The 17,990-nt window shown below is 38.8% G+C and overlaps 1 protein-coding gene across 1 annotated transcript; it reads right to left on the reverse strand.

Moving 5' to 3' along the window:
- Positions 1-525: 525 nt before the first annotated feature.
- LOC128966923 (interleukin-1 receptor type 1-like) lies at positions 526-16,666 on the reverse strand. Its single transcript, XM_054380883.1, is given in 11 exon segments — positions 526-1,094; positions 1,539-1,700; positions 3,659-3,802; positions 4,100-4,248; positions 6,500-6,620; positions 7,202-7,267; positions 9,247-9,409; positions 10,206-10,392; positions 10,703-10,946; positions 13,956-14,025; positions 16,619-16,666. Coding segments are annotated over 11 exon segments (1,743 nt in total). The 3' UTR covers positions 526-705.
- Between the last annotated feature and the right edge of the window lie 1,324 nt (positions 16,667-17,990).

Here is a 17,990-nt window from a genome sequence, read left to right on the forward strand (position 1 = left end):
AAGATACTCTTTCTTGCCACTAGCACTGGGCCATGTTTCAGAATTGGCCATTTCCTGCTCTCTTCAGGATATCCAGTCCAAGCACAGTTACTTGATAAATTCTCAGTGAACTTCCATGCTTATAGTTAGCACAGCTGAGACACAGAATGAGAACCTCTCTCTTCCAAAGTAGCAGCACAGTTTACAAAGCTGAAAGCTTCCAGTTTGCAAGTTATCTGAAATCAGTTTAGAAACACCCCATAGACCAGATATAACAAAATTATTCAACAAGTGTATCAAAAGCTATGGATCCCACTCCATGTGTCCATTCAATGACCACTTTCAGTACCAACTGTTCAGCTGAAACACATTTAGTGTTGTGAGGAGTTTTAAATACACCTGCTACATCATGTATTTCCCCAACCCCTTTAAGAAGCTTCATCATTGATATTATTAAATGGTTGTGGTCCACATAAACATAGTCTACCACCATCAGCCACATTTACTTCTCATATCTGTGTGAGACTAACACAACAAACTGCATTACTATTCAAAACCCAGAAGAGAAATAAAGTTGCACTGAGTTTTTCTTTTAGTGTGTAGCATGGGGAAGGGATGTGTAGTTTTCACTCCTTTAATATAAATTACACTCCTTGTAATACGAAGAATATGTGTGAAACCCACATATTTCAGAATTACCTCCTCAGTGTTATTTTGTTAAGTGCCTCAACTTCCCTTTGCTGCAGAATTGTTCAAAGTTAGGGGCAACAGATACACTTCAGAAAAAGATACTTTTTTCCTAGATGGCATTCGATAGCGCACGCTTTTCCAGAATCTTGTATTTGCTGAACAAGATTTCTCTGAGAAGTCTCCTTTCCACTGGAGAGCTCCATGTTTTTGCTTAATGTATCTGATAGATTCTGGCAGACTTGTGTAGTCTTGTATTTCATCCATTTCTATAAGAATCACTTGAAGCCCATCACAGATGAGAGCATTATACATAGCTAGTTGCTGTTCAGAGGTGTCTTCTAAGAGGCAACAAGAGGTTTCTGACCCCAAAATAATCATCAGTCTTCTGCTTTTCTTAAGGGTTTCATCAGCAACATTGACTGCAGCTGCAAGTAATGAAGAACAACAAAAAAAAAATCAGAGTCTGAATAGAAATTATAAAACTTCAAAATTGCATATATATGGAGCAGTGGCTAGCTCAGAGGACTGGTAGGTTTAAGATCTCCATACTGTTATTCAGGATCCATTGCACAAAACTACAGATAAAAGTTTTCTTCAGTCCCCAAGAGCAAATATAATTAAAAAAAAACCTCAACAGTATTATTAATGCTGTTGAATCCTCATTTATTTATCACTAAAAAGAAAATGCATACCCTCATAATGTCAGAACAGAATTTTCTGTTCTGTCGGTGGGCAGGGGGGATTTTTAATTGTCTATTGGGCAACTGGAAAAAATATCCATTAAAATAAACAAATTGTATTATATTATCTTCTAACCCAAGAAAAATGTGTCAAAAGACAACCTATTAACTCTATTATTTAAAACATACCTTCTCCTGGTAAGTCATTCCTTCCTAATATAAAGAGATTATACCCACACTGTTGTTCTAAAACATCAGGGAGTATTCTATGAACAAAGGTTTCCAGACGATAGAAGCTTCTGTCTCCACTGCTTTTTGTGTATAGGACATAGGCATCATAGACTTTCCCATCTAAAACAAACACAAACGTCTGTATTAAACTAAAAATCAGTGACGTGCCTTTATTGCAAGGTTTAAGTTTGGATTGTTTAAAAATAATAAAGGGAAGTTGATTCACTTGACAGAACAATATCAAAATACAAAAATTCTCTACAAATCAAAAGAAATGTATCAGCCATAGAGAACAAACAAAGCTGGATGCAGCTCCTGGGAACTGCAGGAAGGAGCCCCCATCCCTAGAGTTGCCAGGACATTAACAAAGTGTCCTCTCACAGTGCTCTCTCCACCACCTGTCCTGAAACAAACTGAACTCCACTTCTGATTAACCACAAAGGAGGGTGACAAATGGCAGTTCTTTCTTGTAATCATTTTGTGGGAAAAGGCAAGTAGAAGGAAAGAGCAGAAGGCAGCTGTGGTTTTGAGAGATAAAACTGTATAATAAACACAAATGAAGTAGTCAAGCCAAGATCAGATTTGACTCAAGCTAAAAAACAGGTTTTTTGATTACTTTTTTGTTGTTGTTTGGTTGGGGTTTCTTCACTTGGTTGGGGGGGGTTGGTTTTTGTTGTTGTTGTTAGAACTCTATTGATGCGCTCTGGGAAAACTGAACTTTTAAGCAGAAGTTAAAATTAGTTTCCTGTGAAAACATTTAGAACAGCCATAAGTAAACATTAAGTACCTCAATGCATGTAAATTATTTACTTTCAAGCTATGGGGAACTTCAGGCAGTGTAATTCTGAGCACTGCCAAGCAAAATACCTACAATGTTGCACTTAATTGAGTTTTCTCACACCTGTCCAATGTATTTGTCTACACCACAGCAATCAAAACGCATAAGAAGAATCACAGAATAGAAAGCTATTAGTGTTTTTTCTCTCTGGCATGCAAACATCATAACAGGATTTAGAAGGAAAGTGTGGGGTAAAAGAGAAAAGTTGAAGAACAAAAGAAGAAAAACAACTAAATTAATCTCCAAGAAAATGAGAATCTGATCATCAATATAAATATTTAAAGCACATTGTGATGGTTTTAAGACTGTCTTTTTAATTTTTCTTCATAAAATTCAAGCACAGAAAGTGAAAGAATGTAAATAAGTCACTATTGGGTGTAAGAAAGCGAAATAATGATTATTCTAAACACTTCCATTGGAGAGAGAAACGTTTAAGAACTACTACTCAAAACAAGGTTGGGGAGTTTGGGCAGTCTGGGACTCGGTTTGCTCGCTCGGTTTTCTGTCTGCCAGTTTCTTCTTCTTTTCTGGCTGAAGATAACACACTGACCTTGACAAGCTAAGTCTAACAGCCTCTCTGCTTCTTGACTCTCTACCTTCTGCTGGGGGGTGGCGGAAATTCCTTCTGGTTGGGGGGAGGCCACTTGGGGGAAGCACAGAGGCCTTGGTTGTGCTTTTATGTTGATTGTACACATTTGTAAATGTTGTGAATAGTGTATATTTGTACATATTCATTGCATTTTATCATAGATTTTAGATTTGCTTGTAAATACAGCTTTCATTTGCGTCCAGACTGAGCTAGCCTGGTTATTGTTGGTGTGGGACAGGGATTTCAGCTCTCACAGTTACACACATCTTTAAACAGTTTACAGGATGTAGCTCTGCTGACACCTATTGATCATCATCAAAGTGACCATAAATCTACATGCAAAGACACACACTACAGAAAACCAAGAAGCAAGATGATAATTTTTGGATAACCTGTTGTTCTTTCTGACCTATCTCACCATGGCTGCCTTCAGTATCATGCAATGTTTATTACCTCAACTATTTTACCAGTATGTATGAAAAAAATCCATCCCCTGCAGAAGTCTTTGTATATATCTGAAAATTCCTCAAGGAAATTCCACACATATTCTACTGAGTAATCACATTATCGCTTAGAAATAATGGCAACTGAAATAAAAAAACCAAAATCAATAAGCTAGTTACACTAACGTACCTGGTCACGCTCACATACCTTCCTCACTTGCAAAGGCACATACAGAATCACGGTACCAAAGCACCAAGTCAATCTTGAAAATTTTGTAGATTATTAAAGTAATAAACGTTAACATTAACAAAGAGACAAGACCTCCAGTCAGCCATCTTTGTATATCAGGAACTGCACAAAAATATAAGAAGAGTGAGTTCTTTGTGTTGAGTTTATCCACATCTGATCTTTCACAAATATGCAACACAAATTTAGAGCATTGTAACTTTCACTTCCACCTACCCATTTTCTTACAATTATAAATGCACTACTACAGTGACTCCTTTCCTATGAACAGGTACCTGCATACACAGTGCTAAATATAATCCATCTGTCTTCTATCAACATGATATATGAGCATTTGCTATCAAAATCCCTTCTGGGGAAGTCAGATCAAACACAGGCCTGAAAAACAACAGCATTTCTTACCTCTATGTTTTAGTATAATATAAGATGCAACCTGTCCAAAGGCATTTGAAGCTTGACAGACAAACGGTTGTTCAAAATCTTCACTATTCACTTCTGAAATTATTAGCTTCACAGAATACATAGGGCGTCCATCGTAAGAACTTTCCTCCCTGTCCAAAAAGACAACAAATAGAGCCATAAAAACCACAGCCCTCCCTGGAATGGCTTCATCACCTACAGCTGCAGCATAGCAATGGTTGTTTTTATCTGCAAATGTGAACCACTCTTCAGAACAGATGAGCAAATGATTTATATGAAAGAAAACTAAACAACGTTCAGGTCTCTTACTGATACTTAGATTAGACATGGAAAACATCATGCCATTATCTCACTCCTTTGGGGAGACACAGCTGCAGTCATAACTTTTTGTATAGGCTTAAGAACAAAAATACACCTTACAAATCTAAGCAAACCCCCGTTACAGGCTTTCCAGCCCTTCTAAGAGTAGGTGGGAAGAGGGAGAGACAGACATACAGACAGAAACTCCACAGTGTGATATTACACAGAAAGAGGCCCTGGCACAAGGGTGTCATCTTGCAGTAAATAGGTCTGGGACAGAGAGGACATCACATGTGATAATCTGCAGCAGAGATCAACTGGAGTTAAATCCAGTTGGTGGCCAGTCACTGGTGACGTTCCCCAGGGATCAGTATTGGGGTGAGTTTTCTTTAATACTTTTATCAGTGATCTGGACAGGGGGATTGACTACACCCTCAGTAAGTTCACAGATTACACTATATTGGGTGGGAGTATTGATCTGCTCTGCAAAGGAGTCTGGACAGGCTAAGGTCAATTGTATGAGGTTTAGCAAAACCAAGTGCCAGGTGCTTCACTTGGGCCAAAAAATCCCCATGCAGCACTACAGGCTTGGGGCACAGTGACTGGGAAGCTGCCCATCAGAAAAGAACCTGGGGGTGCTGGTTGACAGGCAAAAGAACATGAGCCAGCAGCATGCTCAGATTGCCAAGAAGGCCAAGAGCATCCTGGCCTGTATCAGGAATACTGTGGCCAACAGGAGTAGGGAAGTGATTGCACACCTGTACCTGATGAGGCCACACCTCAAATACTGTTCAGTTTTGAACCCCTCACAACAGGAAGGACACTGAATTCCTACAGTGCATCCAGAGAATGGCAACAAGGCTGGTGAAGGGTCTAGAGAACAAGTCCTATGAGGAGCAGCTGAAGGAACTGGGATTGTTTAGTCTTGAAAGCTGAAGGGACACCTCATAGTACTCTCCACAACTACCTCAAAGGAGGTTGTAGTGAGGTGTGAGTCCCTAGTATCAGGCAATAGAATAAGAGGAAATGGCCTGAAATTATGCCAGTAGAGGTTTAGATTGGATATCAGGAAAAATTTCTTTATGGAATGGTCAGGCACTGGAATAGGTTGCCCAAGGAAATGATGGAGTCACCATTCCTGGAGGTGTTCAAGAAACATGAGGACATGGCACTTTGGGATGTGTTTTAATGGTGGTGTTAGGTTGACGGTTGGACTTGATCTTAGAGGTCTTTTCCAACCCAAACAATTCTACGATTCTTTGATTCTATAACTCACAGTGTGATTCCACTTCAAGGAATGGCATCTCAACTGCTGTTTCACCTAAGGGATCAGAACAGACTTACAACAGCTGAAGTGTCAGGCTGCACCATAAAGAGACACAGACCATCCCACACACCTAGCACAAGAGCACAAAAATGGTCTTCATGTTGCACACTCAGTCATGTGTATTGTGATGTGTGACTGATGTGTGAACTACACATTTTAACCACCAGCAAACGGAGGGATGCCTCTGCCTTTTTAACAGCAGATCTCAGTGCAAAATGAACTAACTACTCTACTTAGCTAAGCACTACTCTTTCCTGAAAACATATTCTAAGTACCACTTAAAATGCAAAATAAAAGCTGACCTCTTACATGTCTGACCTCCTACAACCTTTCAGAGAGGCAGATTTGAAGGAAAAAGAGAATGCAGAAGAAAGAGACAGTTTGAAGATCATGTACCTGGACATGTTTGATGCAACTGAAAGAGGTTTCTACCAGGCCAAAGCCTGCTCATGCTCAAGAGAACCTGAATCAAAATTATGAGGTTGTAAGTCTACAAAATGCTTTTTTCCCAAGCTTGGAAATTAAGATAGATTTTTTTCACAATGACCAAAAAAAGCACAATCACATGTGAAGTCCACATGCCTACTATGTTCAAAGTTTCTACTTCAAAGCAGAAAGCAAATAGGAGGCAAGTGTCAACAGTTTTTAAAAGGAAAGCTATTTAATCAAGTGAAAAATATGTTGCTAAATATTTTAATATCAAAGTTTCACTTTGGTTGCCAAAATGGCATTTTCTAATCTGAAAGCATACTTACGCATAAGGACTTGCAAAAATTCTGCTCACATAAAATACATCAATATGCTCATTGTTGCCTGTCCAAAACACATCGTACCCATCAGCACCTGTTGTATTGCAATCCACTGTAACCTGTGAGCCTATAAAATTGTGTTAAAGTGAAAAGTTAATTTCCATAATATAATTAGTTTATACATTATATATAATATAATATATTAGTTTATATATATTCTCTTCACAGACTCCTACACAGACCAGATAAGGATGGTCCCACAACCTTTCAGAAAAGCTGTTGTAACAAAGGGTCTATGTACACAGTGATCTGCAGGTTCACAAAGAGACTGGTAGGATGGAAGACTCTTCTCAATGGAGCATCACTTTCCCTGCAGATTCAAAGATGGATCTATTCTTAGAATCTCTTTCAGAGTGGAAATCTCTTTTCAGAATGGAAAGCAACATATGTGACAGAGAATCACTTGGGTTCCCTACAATTTTTTTCACACCATAGAAATTTCCCTAGGACTTTGTAAGCAACATGTCTTGTTTCTTCCCCTCTCTCATTCCCCAACACTCCTTGAGATAAACATAAAGAAATTGAGCTGGTCACTCAACTAGTTTTTGTAAAAAACACAAAACAGAACAACCAACAAAATATGGCACTCTGCAAGTATAAATTTTCACTGGGATACAAAATCATGTTTTTATGAAGAAAACCACTCACCAAGTTCCACTTCAATGGAGTTGTTTCTTGGATAAGATATTTCTGGTGGTTTTTTTGGTGGGCTCACTAATCAAAAGAAAGAAAGTGCTTTTCAGAAAACACAGGGCAGATGCAGCCTGTTCTATGCCCTGTAACCCAAGTACAACCTAAACATCCCAAACTGTAACCAACCAACCAACCAAACTGTGGGCAAAGTGATCAGTGATTTTATAAAAGATACCACTCAATACTGAAAGTGACATATCTCAGACAGTCATTAATTCTGATTTAAAACTAAACTATTCTTCTCCTCACCTGTTCCAAAATTTAGCACCACAAATTTCCACATACTTGCTGTGGCCTGGCTGTCCCATGGCATAAAAAAAAAATAAATCTTTTAATATTGCATGCATGCACAGGTGCTGAGAAGGACATGGGTAAATATCTACAGTATTACTCCTCTCCAATCTGGATAACCCGTCACCCAGAAGCCCACACATACAAACTGGCACCACTATACTTTCAGAGTACTTTTCAGACTTACTATTATAAAGGGGAAATATAATTTCTGTACTCTAGGTAAAGGCCCTACAATTCTTCCCACAGCACTATCCATAAGGAAGTACACCACCAGTGGCACCTTTCACATGTTTACATTATAGCTAGATATACGACACGCAGGAAAGCGTATTTCTTCCTACAGACTATAAAAAGTGAATAGAGGGAGATTTAGATGTTTAGACTAGAAATATCTCAGTACAGCTAAATGAATCCCAACTTGGACATCCATCACTAAACACACAAACCATTTCCAGCACACATACCATTTCCAGCTGTCTGAGGTAGCTGTAGGACATTTTAGAACACTTCCTATCACAAAATCAAAGTTTAAGGAAGTTTCTCCAAGAGCACATGTTAACAGAAATAAGTCATAATGCATCTCATTGGAGCCCCTTAACCTGAGCACATAGGATTGTCTCATATACATCCTTCCTTTCCTCTTCTAGAAACTAGGTCTGCGCTACTGTTGGGACCCCACTTTAGTGCAAGCCTACTCAGCTATAGTCTTTTAAAACAACTAAGCTGCCTTCAGTCATTTACAGCAAAGGAGTGATGGATTTTGCTTCTACTGAGTAGCAGGAGCTGAATTTACACCGAGGGAAGTTCTAGGGACAGATTTTGAGACAGAATGGCCTTTAATCTGATCTGACCTTACGGTCCTCATATTTTGCTTATCCATGTCATATACATATGACATCTAATCAGTATGATACATAATCATGAGATATATATACATACACAGGCAAAACAGGCAAGCACAAAAGAAGACCATTAAATGGTAATGTAATCTATTAGTAAAGCTGAAAACGTCTTTTATCACCTGGAACATAAAAGCATTATTGGCAATTTCATAACTCAATACAGCACAGCTTTTTCAGTGATCCAGTATCAATCTCATAATGCTGTGCTAACAAAGGGGTTCAAGTTTTACAGCTAGGTCTTCTCTTTTTTTTTGGTTGGACTAGTAGCCCCCCAACATAAACCAGGTTCCACTGAGCTAGACATAGAATAACAGAGATCAGCAGTTCTTGTACTAAGGAGGTTAAAACCAAAAATATAAGAGAGAAAAGTCTGAAGGAATCATATTGGACACAGAGTCAAGATACTGCAATAACTTGGACTTGTTTAGATCACTGTTGTTACATCAAGAGGACAATGTAAAAGAGAGGGAAGCAAGAGAGGCAGTACAGAGGATGCAGCTACAGCAGAAAGTAATTGTGCCTATCGAGCCTTACAGGCCACCTGTTTAGGGACCCGGGCAGATGGTCTGGCAGCAAGACTTTGACATTCTGCAACTTTGACCAGGGGAAGGAATCTTTGACACAGTGGCAAAAACAGAGAAAAAAATATGTAAACTCTCAGTCAGTATTTCTTTTCCTTATATATTTAGGTAAAAGGCAAGAGGCCTAAGCATGTATATCCTCAAATTGGGTCTTTTAGCTTTTGCCTTTGGACAGAAATTTGGAGTTGTTATGAACACAAACACAGTAAAATTACCTGCTTACCTTCTACGGTCAGAGTGACATCTCGTGAAATGTTGTATTGTTTTCCATTGTAGGTGTATGTTGTTTCGCATGTATAGTTTCCTCGATCATGTACAGTCACATTGAAAATTATAAGGTCACTGTCTGAGAAGGCAAACCTCTTCCCTTCCAGCAGCTGGCACTCCTAAACACGTGCAGAGAACTCTGTTAATTCATACCACTCTCTCTCCAGAATTTGTCTCTCTTTAATGCAATCTGAATTTTCAATGGATTATACAGCATAAGAACAGATATTTTGCAGAGGCTGAGGAATCGAGAGGGTAGTGGGATAAAGAGCAAAATATACATTACTTTGGCTTTTAATTCAAAGATACTCCAATATACTTCCTATAGAAAACAACTTTCAATATTAGAAACTGAAGTAGAAATTTTCAATAAGAAATTGAAATGCAAGTGTCAAGATTCATAAAAACATTCATTTATGGATAATCACTCAATAATTAATGTTAAGTACTTTAATACTCTTGGTACCATATGGACTGCATGGCCATGAGGCAGGAATGCTGTAGAAGACACTACATTATTGTAAAGGAAAGAGCCTTCAAGGAAGTGTGAGCAACACAACGTGGTGTTTATTAATTAAATAATAAACCACACCATAGGTACGTCATCTCTTAAAAATGACACACTAAGTGTTTTTGCACAGAAAAAAATACACAGCAGCATGTCACTAGCAGGTAAGGAGATGCCACCTGGTGGATACATGCATCAACATCTCTCCTACCTCGAAGATGAATTTCTATGCCACTAATCAAAACATCTGTATGCACTTTTAAAAGATAAGTTTTAATCATATTCCAATTTGTTTTAAAAGCATTTTTCTCTCATTTATAACAAATCATTTTCCTACTACAGTTCACAAACATCAGTGATTACTTTAAGTAATGGAGTTACAACAGTACAAAGCACAGGATTCTCACCTTATACCACTGAACAGGCTGAATATGCTTCTCATTCCTGAAATAATCCAAATGTGGACACACAACCTTTGCAGATGATGATGTGAATATCACTTCCTCTACAGCAAATTTTTCATTTAAGCATAAACCATCAATCCTCTCAAAGACTGTTACTTTTGTACACATTTTCCTGAAGGTTGTCAAATTCCTGCAATTAATATAACATAATCAAATTAACCTATTTGGCATATTTTCCAACTGAAAAATATATTGCATTCTTTTTTGAAGAAGCTTAGTTTCTCTAATGCTTTCTTTTGCCTACTAGAAAAAAAAAACCAACAAAAAACCCCCCACAAAACTAGACTTACTTTCCCCAATTTCAACTTAGTTTTGTGAACACACTCTTCCATTTATTTCTCTTACTGCCCCCCTCACCTCCCCCCAAGTCTACTTGCTTTATAAAGGTTTTCCCCTTTGCAATTAATTTCTGTAGCAATGTAACTTTTTTTAACTTTCACCTTATGACACATTCATAATCTCCAGAATCTTCTAACATTGCAGGAAGAAACCAAATTAAATTCTTCTGCTGATGAATTCTAGAAAGTTTGTCTCTAGGCACAGCTGTCTGGTTACCAACTTTATACCATGTTATGTTGTAGTCTCCGTTTTTCAAGTTCTTCTCCACTGAACATCTAATAGCCAGAGGCTGCCCATCAGGCACAAGACTTTGCCTCAACATCACATCATAAGCTTCACATTTCTCTAAACGAAAGAGATAAACATTAAAGAAAAACTCAAACTCTGTAAAAAGATATACCAAGCTCATTTCTTGATTACATTTACAAAGTCATTGGAATTTTCACCTCCATTCTCAAGTCATCTACTAAAGTACTACTTAGAGATATACAGATGCAGTCATGCCACTAAAAGAGTTTTTTTGAATGCAAACTATATTCAGTAGAATCTCTTCACTTGCATCAGACAGTCATTTGCACTTTTTTAGTTCAGAAGAGAATCACCAAAGTACTTGTATTTCTCCAGTCTGGTTCATGCACATGTACACAAACACAGACGAATTTTGTATTTAATGTCTATTCACTAACTTTACTTAAGAGTAGGTAGAGCAAATCTTCAAGACAGGCTATGCCTTCAGTACTCAAATATCCTAAGAGGACACTGAATGAAAGTTGCTGTTGCACAAATACTAAATTTGCCACAGAAATTTCAATTCATCCATCATTTCATGAGCATTTAGAAAGGAATCATTACAAGCACTTACCAATGAGCTCATTTTCTTTACTCCTGAGCCAGGGAGATTCATACAGGAAAATAGCAACACCATGGGTTTTTTTTTCTTTTTTTTTTCCTTCAGTTTGACAAAAAGGCACCAACTCTGGGTATTATGGTCAGATTACTATTTCCTTAGAACATAAGAACAGCTGCAGAGTCATGTGTCTGTCTAGCCTAAAACTTTGTCTCTGTTAACAACCAGTGGCAAATGTGTAAGAAAAGAGAGTAGGGCATAACAGAGAGTAATACTTTGCTTTTGGTCCCTTTCTTTCAAGTTCTGCATGAAAAACCATTCACAGGATTTTATCATTTCTTTGGGTATCATGTATTTCTTGTTACAAGAAACACCAAACTAAACCTTCCCTCATCTGCCTAGCCTATGGCAATCACAATTTTATAGATCTCCATTGCATCTTGCCTCTTGTCTCCTTCCTTTACCTCAGAGTCCTCATTCGTTTAATAACTTCTTATATGGAAGACATCCTATATCAGGCAACACTGTCACTCATCTCTCTACCTCTTCTGATACAGTCTGAGATGCAATGACCAGAATTGCAGAGTTCAATTGATGCACACTCACCAAAAGGACACAGAGTAATATAATGAAGTTTTCCATTTTCTGCTTTACTGTTTTCCCAAGATTCTGCTTTTCTGACCACCGCTGGTAACAGGGCTAATGCTTCCAGAGAGCATTCAGAGATGTCCAAGTAGCACTTTCCCCAAGTGGCTATTAACTAACCTCATGCTAACATCACACACAATGGACATGTTTCTGCTACAGGTGTACTACCTTTCCATGCTCTTCCACAACCATTTGATTTTATTTATTGCTCCTCTTCATAGTGAGCATCCCTTAACCAGCAAGGGATAATTTTGCATCATTCAGTTCTCACCGCTTCACCTTTTACAAATTACTTATCAAAACATTAAATTGCTTATCTACTTGTACTGATTGCCCCATAACATCTTTGATGGTTATGAAATGCTATGATCACAGGAACTGATAAGCCTTTTTCTGCCACTAAATGCTAATATTCTGAAATAGTGTCTTTTCCCTTCAGGTTTTGGGTTTTTTTTGGTGTGGGTTTTGGTTTTGAAGGGTTTTGTTTGGTTGGTTTGGTTTCTTTTGTTTGGTTGGTTTGTTTGGTGTTTTCCCCACACACTTCTCGTCTCATTTTCTCTAAAATCCCCTCCCCCAAGGCCCTCCATTATAAGGTACACACATAACTAAATAGACAATAAAATTGTTACTAGGCAGATGGGCAGTCAAATAATTATCTCTTTGTATGATTATTTACTTAGCCAAAACCCAGACCATGCAATGGATTGGTGAACCCTGCAGCTTGTCCACAGGCACAAAAACTTAAATCAAACCAAACCCAAATGACTTCCAATCAAAAAGGTTGCTAGAAATGCAAGCAAATTCATTATTTTTTGATCTTACTAGAAATTCAATGAATGAAGATTCATTAAATTTTTCTTTTAACAGCATGGCACTGCTGCAAGATTCCAGGTGGAAAGACAAGATTATGACAGCAACTCATATGAGCCATATGAAAAGTTTTAAACATGAACTGGATTGCTGGTTGACAGCTGAAAGGCAAAAACAAGCAGTAGCAACTGAGGTCATAGAGACTAGATTAGATGATCTTAAGAGTCGCCTTCCAAACTAAATGCTTCTGTGGTAAGTTAGTACATAAAATATAGACTCATAGAATTGTTTAGGCTGGAAAAGACCTGTAAGATAATGAAGCCCAACCATTAACCTAACACTACCAAATCCACTGCAAAACCACAGATTCACAGATTGCATTGGGTTGGAAGGGACCCTCAAAGGTCATTTTGTCCAAATCCCCTGCAATGAGCACAGACACCTCCAATGAGATCAGGCTGCTCAGGGACACATCTAGTCTGACCTTGAATGTCTCCAGGAACAGGGCCTCAATCACATCCCTGAGCAACCTCTTCCAGTATTTTACCACTCTCATTGTAAAGAGCTTCTTCTTTATGTCCAACCTTAATCTACCCTGCTTTAGTTTAAAACCATTGCCCCTCATCCTATCACTATAAGCCCTTCTAAACAGTCCTTCTCCAGCCTTCCTGTTACTCCCTCTCAGATAGTGAGATATATCTCTAAGGTCTCCTCAGAGCCTTCTCTTCTCCAGGCTAAACAGCCCCAATTCTTCCAGCCTGTCTTAAACTATGACCCTATGCACCACAGCTACACTTCTTTTAATAACCTCTATGATTCAACCACTTCCTTGGGCAGCCTTTGCCAGTGCTTGACAATCCTTCCACTAAAGAAATTTTTCCTCATGTTCAAATGTATGTCTTACAGGTTCCTGCTTTTAGGACTGTTTAAAAGAATTCATTGGCAAGCACAGAAATTTGACTTTCATAACCACTGTCACAGAAAATTAGTATTACTTGTGTGAAAAAATGTGTCAAAACAAGACCTTTCATAGCCACCAATGAACTTACCTACAATAATTAAAAACAGAAGTGCTGTTGTGATATTACACAAAACCAACATTTTTGATGTCGTGTTTCCCTGCAGAAGTGAAAACAAAACCTTCTGTTAGTGGTTTCCAGTATAAGTGTCCATAATTTAAAGTCATCATTTGCATTTGTTACTGGTTAATATAGGAATTACACAGCTAATACAGAACACAGGCAATACAGGGATTGTCTTTAGCTTGTTCTGAGCCTGTAAACTGCTCGATTAACCTGACAGTTCCTAATTATTATACCAAAAGAAAAAAAAAAAAAAAAAAACAAGTGAACATTTCCTATTTGGTTTGTCAAGCACCAGGGATTTTTTACACCTCTAGCACACTCCTCCCCAGTTCCTGCTTTCACAAGCTACAGTCTTAGTGACTCTAACCATCTCCTAGATGGAATTTGATTTTGTATTTCTGACTATCTCCAGTTATCCTACAGCCTTTATAAGGTGGGGAGGGGAGAACAGAACTTACATATAATTATCAAAATATAGGTGCTCTACAGATTTATAAACTAAAACATTTCTTTTTTCATGTTAATAATTTCCTATTAATTTCTGATAATCTATTTGTTCTTTGAGTGCTACTGACCTGATATTTCCCCCAGACCTATGCAGTAAAATCCCAGGATCTCATCATTGATTGTTAAAATTCAGGTAAACCCAGTCAGCTACCAAGTACACACCATTTTCATTTTAATTTTTCTTCACATTTATCTACCATAAATTTCTTCCACTCTTATTGTAATTCAGCCATTCACTATCACAACATCCTTCTGCCACTCTTTGCAATTAACATCTCTGTGTTCTAGCCTGGATAGCTTTGTACTGTTGTTTCCCTCTGTCCAGATACATATATACACACACACACACACCAAGCAGACAACAGTGTGGGACTCCAGTAGCTATCTTCCTCCACCTGAGAAACTGAGCATTTACCTTTTATCTATTTACTTACGCGTGTGAGAATAAACACATTATGGCAGATTGGCTTCATCAACAGCCTCTGCTGAATGCCTTTTGGAAATTAAGGCAGATTGAATCCAACTGTGTCTCCTGTATCCAGGGTGCTCGCACACACATGTGCAATTCTAGCACACTTCCAGTATCTGAGAGCTATGACTTCTCTTTACAAAAGTCACTGTTGGCTCTTTTCCTGCATAATTTATCTTTCGCTGCTCCATTTTTTAAAAGCAGTTTCTATGCAGCTGCCTGCTGCAGATACCAGGCTCACTGGTCTCTACTTCTAGGCTTTCTTTTGATCTCCTAGGGAGGATAAAAGAAACATTCATCACTTTCTGGTCTTTTGGTCCCAAATGAGACAATTACAACAAAAGAAAACATATCAGCCAGTTGTGGATCATTTTGTTCTTTAACTGCCTCTTTTACTGACTTGTCAATTTGAGACAGAGCCTTCCACAGAAGGTCAATCATAAGAAAGGATACTGGCACTGAAATCCATGCTCTTTTAGGATGACCACAAATGCAAAAATAAACTTTTTTTTTCTCTTGCTATGTTTGTATCTTCCCACAGCCCATCTCACAGGGGGTTTTATACCTGAAAGATCTATTGACTGTCAGTACTCTGTGGTATGTTTCTTATCCCTAACGTGTTTGGAGAAGGATCTATCATCTGTTGCATGCCTCTAGCAAGTTATTCTTAAACTTCTGCTCCCTTACTTCTTTCTTTCTGTTCAACCTACCACAGTTTTTACAGCACTGTGGAAGGACAAAAGGAATTATTTAAACTAAAGAACAAGCAGGAGTATCCCATCCTATTGTGAAGAATCTTTAGCTGATCACCAGTTTCTACAGTAGTCAAAGATGGCACTTCCGGTTGCTGGGTCTTACTTCACCAAACTGACTCAGAAGTGTGACATATATTGAGTCATCCACGCTGCTTCTTGCACTGCCTGCTTTCCTCCTTCTTCCTCTTCTGTCTCCTCCTCCTTCAATGCAAATTCCTGCTCAAATGACCAGGCAGGCCATCTCTTGTCTAGCTGTTAAGAAGGAACAAGTCCCTGCAAGAATGCTAAGCATATGAAGTACACAAGGTGTTTATGTGTTTCTACAAAAGCTCCAGCTTTCTTCACTAATTATGACAGACAGCAACTCTTAAAATTTCTAGGTTTTAACTTTGAAGAAAATGAAAATATTATAATGGGAATCATTTAAAGATAAAATGGGACTGAATAAACTCCATTCAGAACCAGGTGTATTCTTTCTGGCTTTTCTGAATTGCTGTTTTTTCATACAGCCTGTTCTATTACAGTGCTGCTTCTAGTTCTGTGTCACACATACTCTCTCAGGAGCAGATTCAGTAGATGCAGTAGTAGCATTTTGATACATTCTGAAGGAAAGTCTTAACAGAAACCTACTTCTCTGTAAATTCAATGTTCTATTTAAATCTATAGCTGGATCTTTTGCCAACAGGGAAGGCCTGCAGATATATGCAGCTGTGTGTAACACCTTACACATGAACTGCTCTGAGGATATTTCTTCTTGTCTCTGACTTTTCACTATGATGAAGAAGCTTCCATTTCTGTGGAAGGTATACCCAGCAGTAAAACCAATCCCTGCTCTGTGCCTGCATAAGTCCTGATGCAAATAAAAATAATGTTGTCAGGTGCAATGTTTTTCCTACCACATTCCACCATCACAAACAGCTAAATTTCTCTCTTTTCGCAGTCATTTTGTCCACGTCTTGAGCCTGCAATCAGCCTATGGAGCCTTACAACTCAGGCCAGAATTCAGCTGGAGTTATCTTCACCTGAATTTTCCAGAGAGGAAAACACTCCATATTTCACTCTGAAAGGAAATATTTGTATCAATTTCAGATTAAAAAACAAACAAACAAACAAACAAACAAAAAACCAAACGTCTGAAAGGACTTCAGTGGCATACACCTAAATTACAACTATACCATCCATGACAGCATACAGTAAAGCATAATTCTCACTAAAATCTGACATTAAATTGGCACATCCACTTTCTCCTCTGCTCTCTAGTCCTTTCAAAGTTGATCTACTCAATCAAAAAATAAAAAATGTCTCATAAGAACTTTGAAGAATCATGGCTTTCACTAATTTGTGCAGGCTTGTGGCATTTTTTTCTCTGAATGACTTATTCAAAAACACAGATTAAAACATGCAATGGTCCCGTTCCCAGAATTGACAGAACTGACAAAAAGTCAGAGCATCTCACCATTCCTTTTTACATTAGACCACAAACATTTAAAATCATATCAATATATTATCATATTACCTGAAACGCTTCTATTAACTGCAAGGCACACCATGGCTCTTCAATAGAAGTGTCTCACTTCAGATCTAGGAAAAAAGATTACAACAAATGCTTGAATTCCTTCGATACTGAGGCATCCCTAAACTGCTGCTGAAAGCGGGGGCAGGGAGTATTTCCCCCGTGTTACCATGTTGTCACAGCGCTGCGACTCTCGATAGCTATTTTTCTGACATCCCTCACCAGGTATGGCAGGAAATCACCCGTCAATATTCTTCACGTAAGTTCTTAGGTTTTCCTCGCATTATTAACCAGAAAGGAAGGGGCTGTATCTCCTTAGCAGCGCAGAGACCGGGTTCGAGTCGCCGGTCCGGGCGCTCTGACGAGCCCTTCGGCAGGCTGGGGCTTGCTGTGTGCTCCTCGAGGACCCACCAGACCCAGGCGGCACGACTTAACTTTCAGAAGTGAAATCTGACGCTTTCTCTCAGAAACCGAGCCGCACGCTCGGCTCGCAGATTAAAATGCTTACCAGATCTCATTCCCGCTCCTAAACCGTCCCTAGCCCTCAGCCTCCTCAGGAACAAACACCTCGGGCTGAGCCATCTCCCATGTGCTCCTGTTCAACCAAGGGTGCATCTCTTCGGATTCCCCCCACCAGCTTATTCTATACTGGCTGACATCGCTCGCCCCGCTACACCTGACTGTTCCCCACCGCCCTTTACTCGCTGTGACACCGTCGGCCAGCGGCGCCTATCACGGGCAGGCGCGGCCCCTCC

Source organism: Indicator indicator, chromosome 1, assembly GCF_027791375.1.
Source record: "Indicator indicator isolate 239-I01 chromosome 1, UM_Iind_1.1, whole genome shotgun sequence".
NCBI classification, from domain to species: Eukaryota; Metazoa; Chordata; class Aves; order Piciformes; family Indicatoridae; genus Indicator; species Indicator indicator.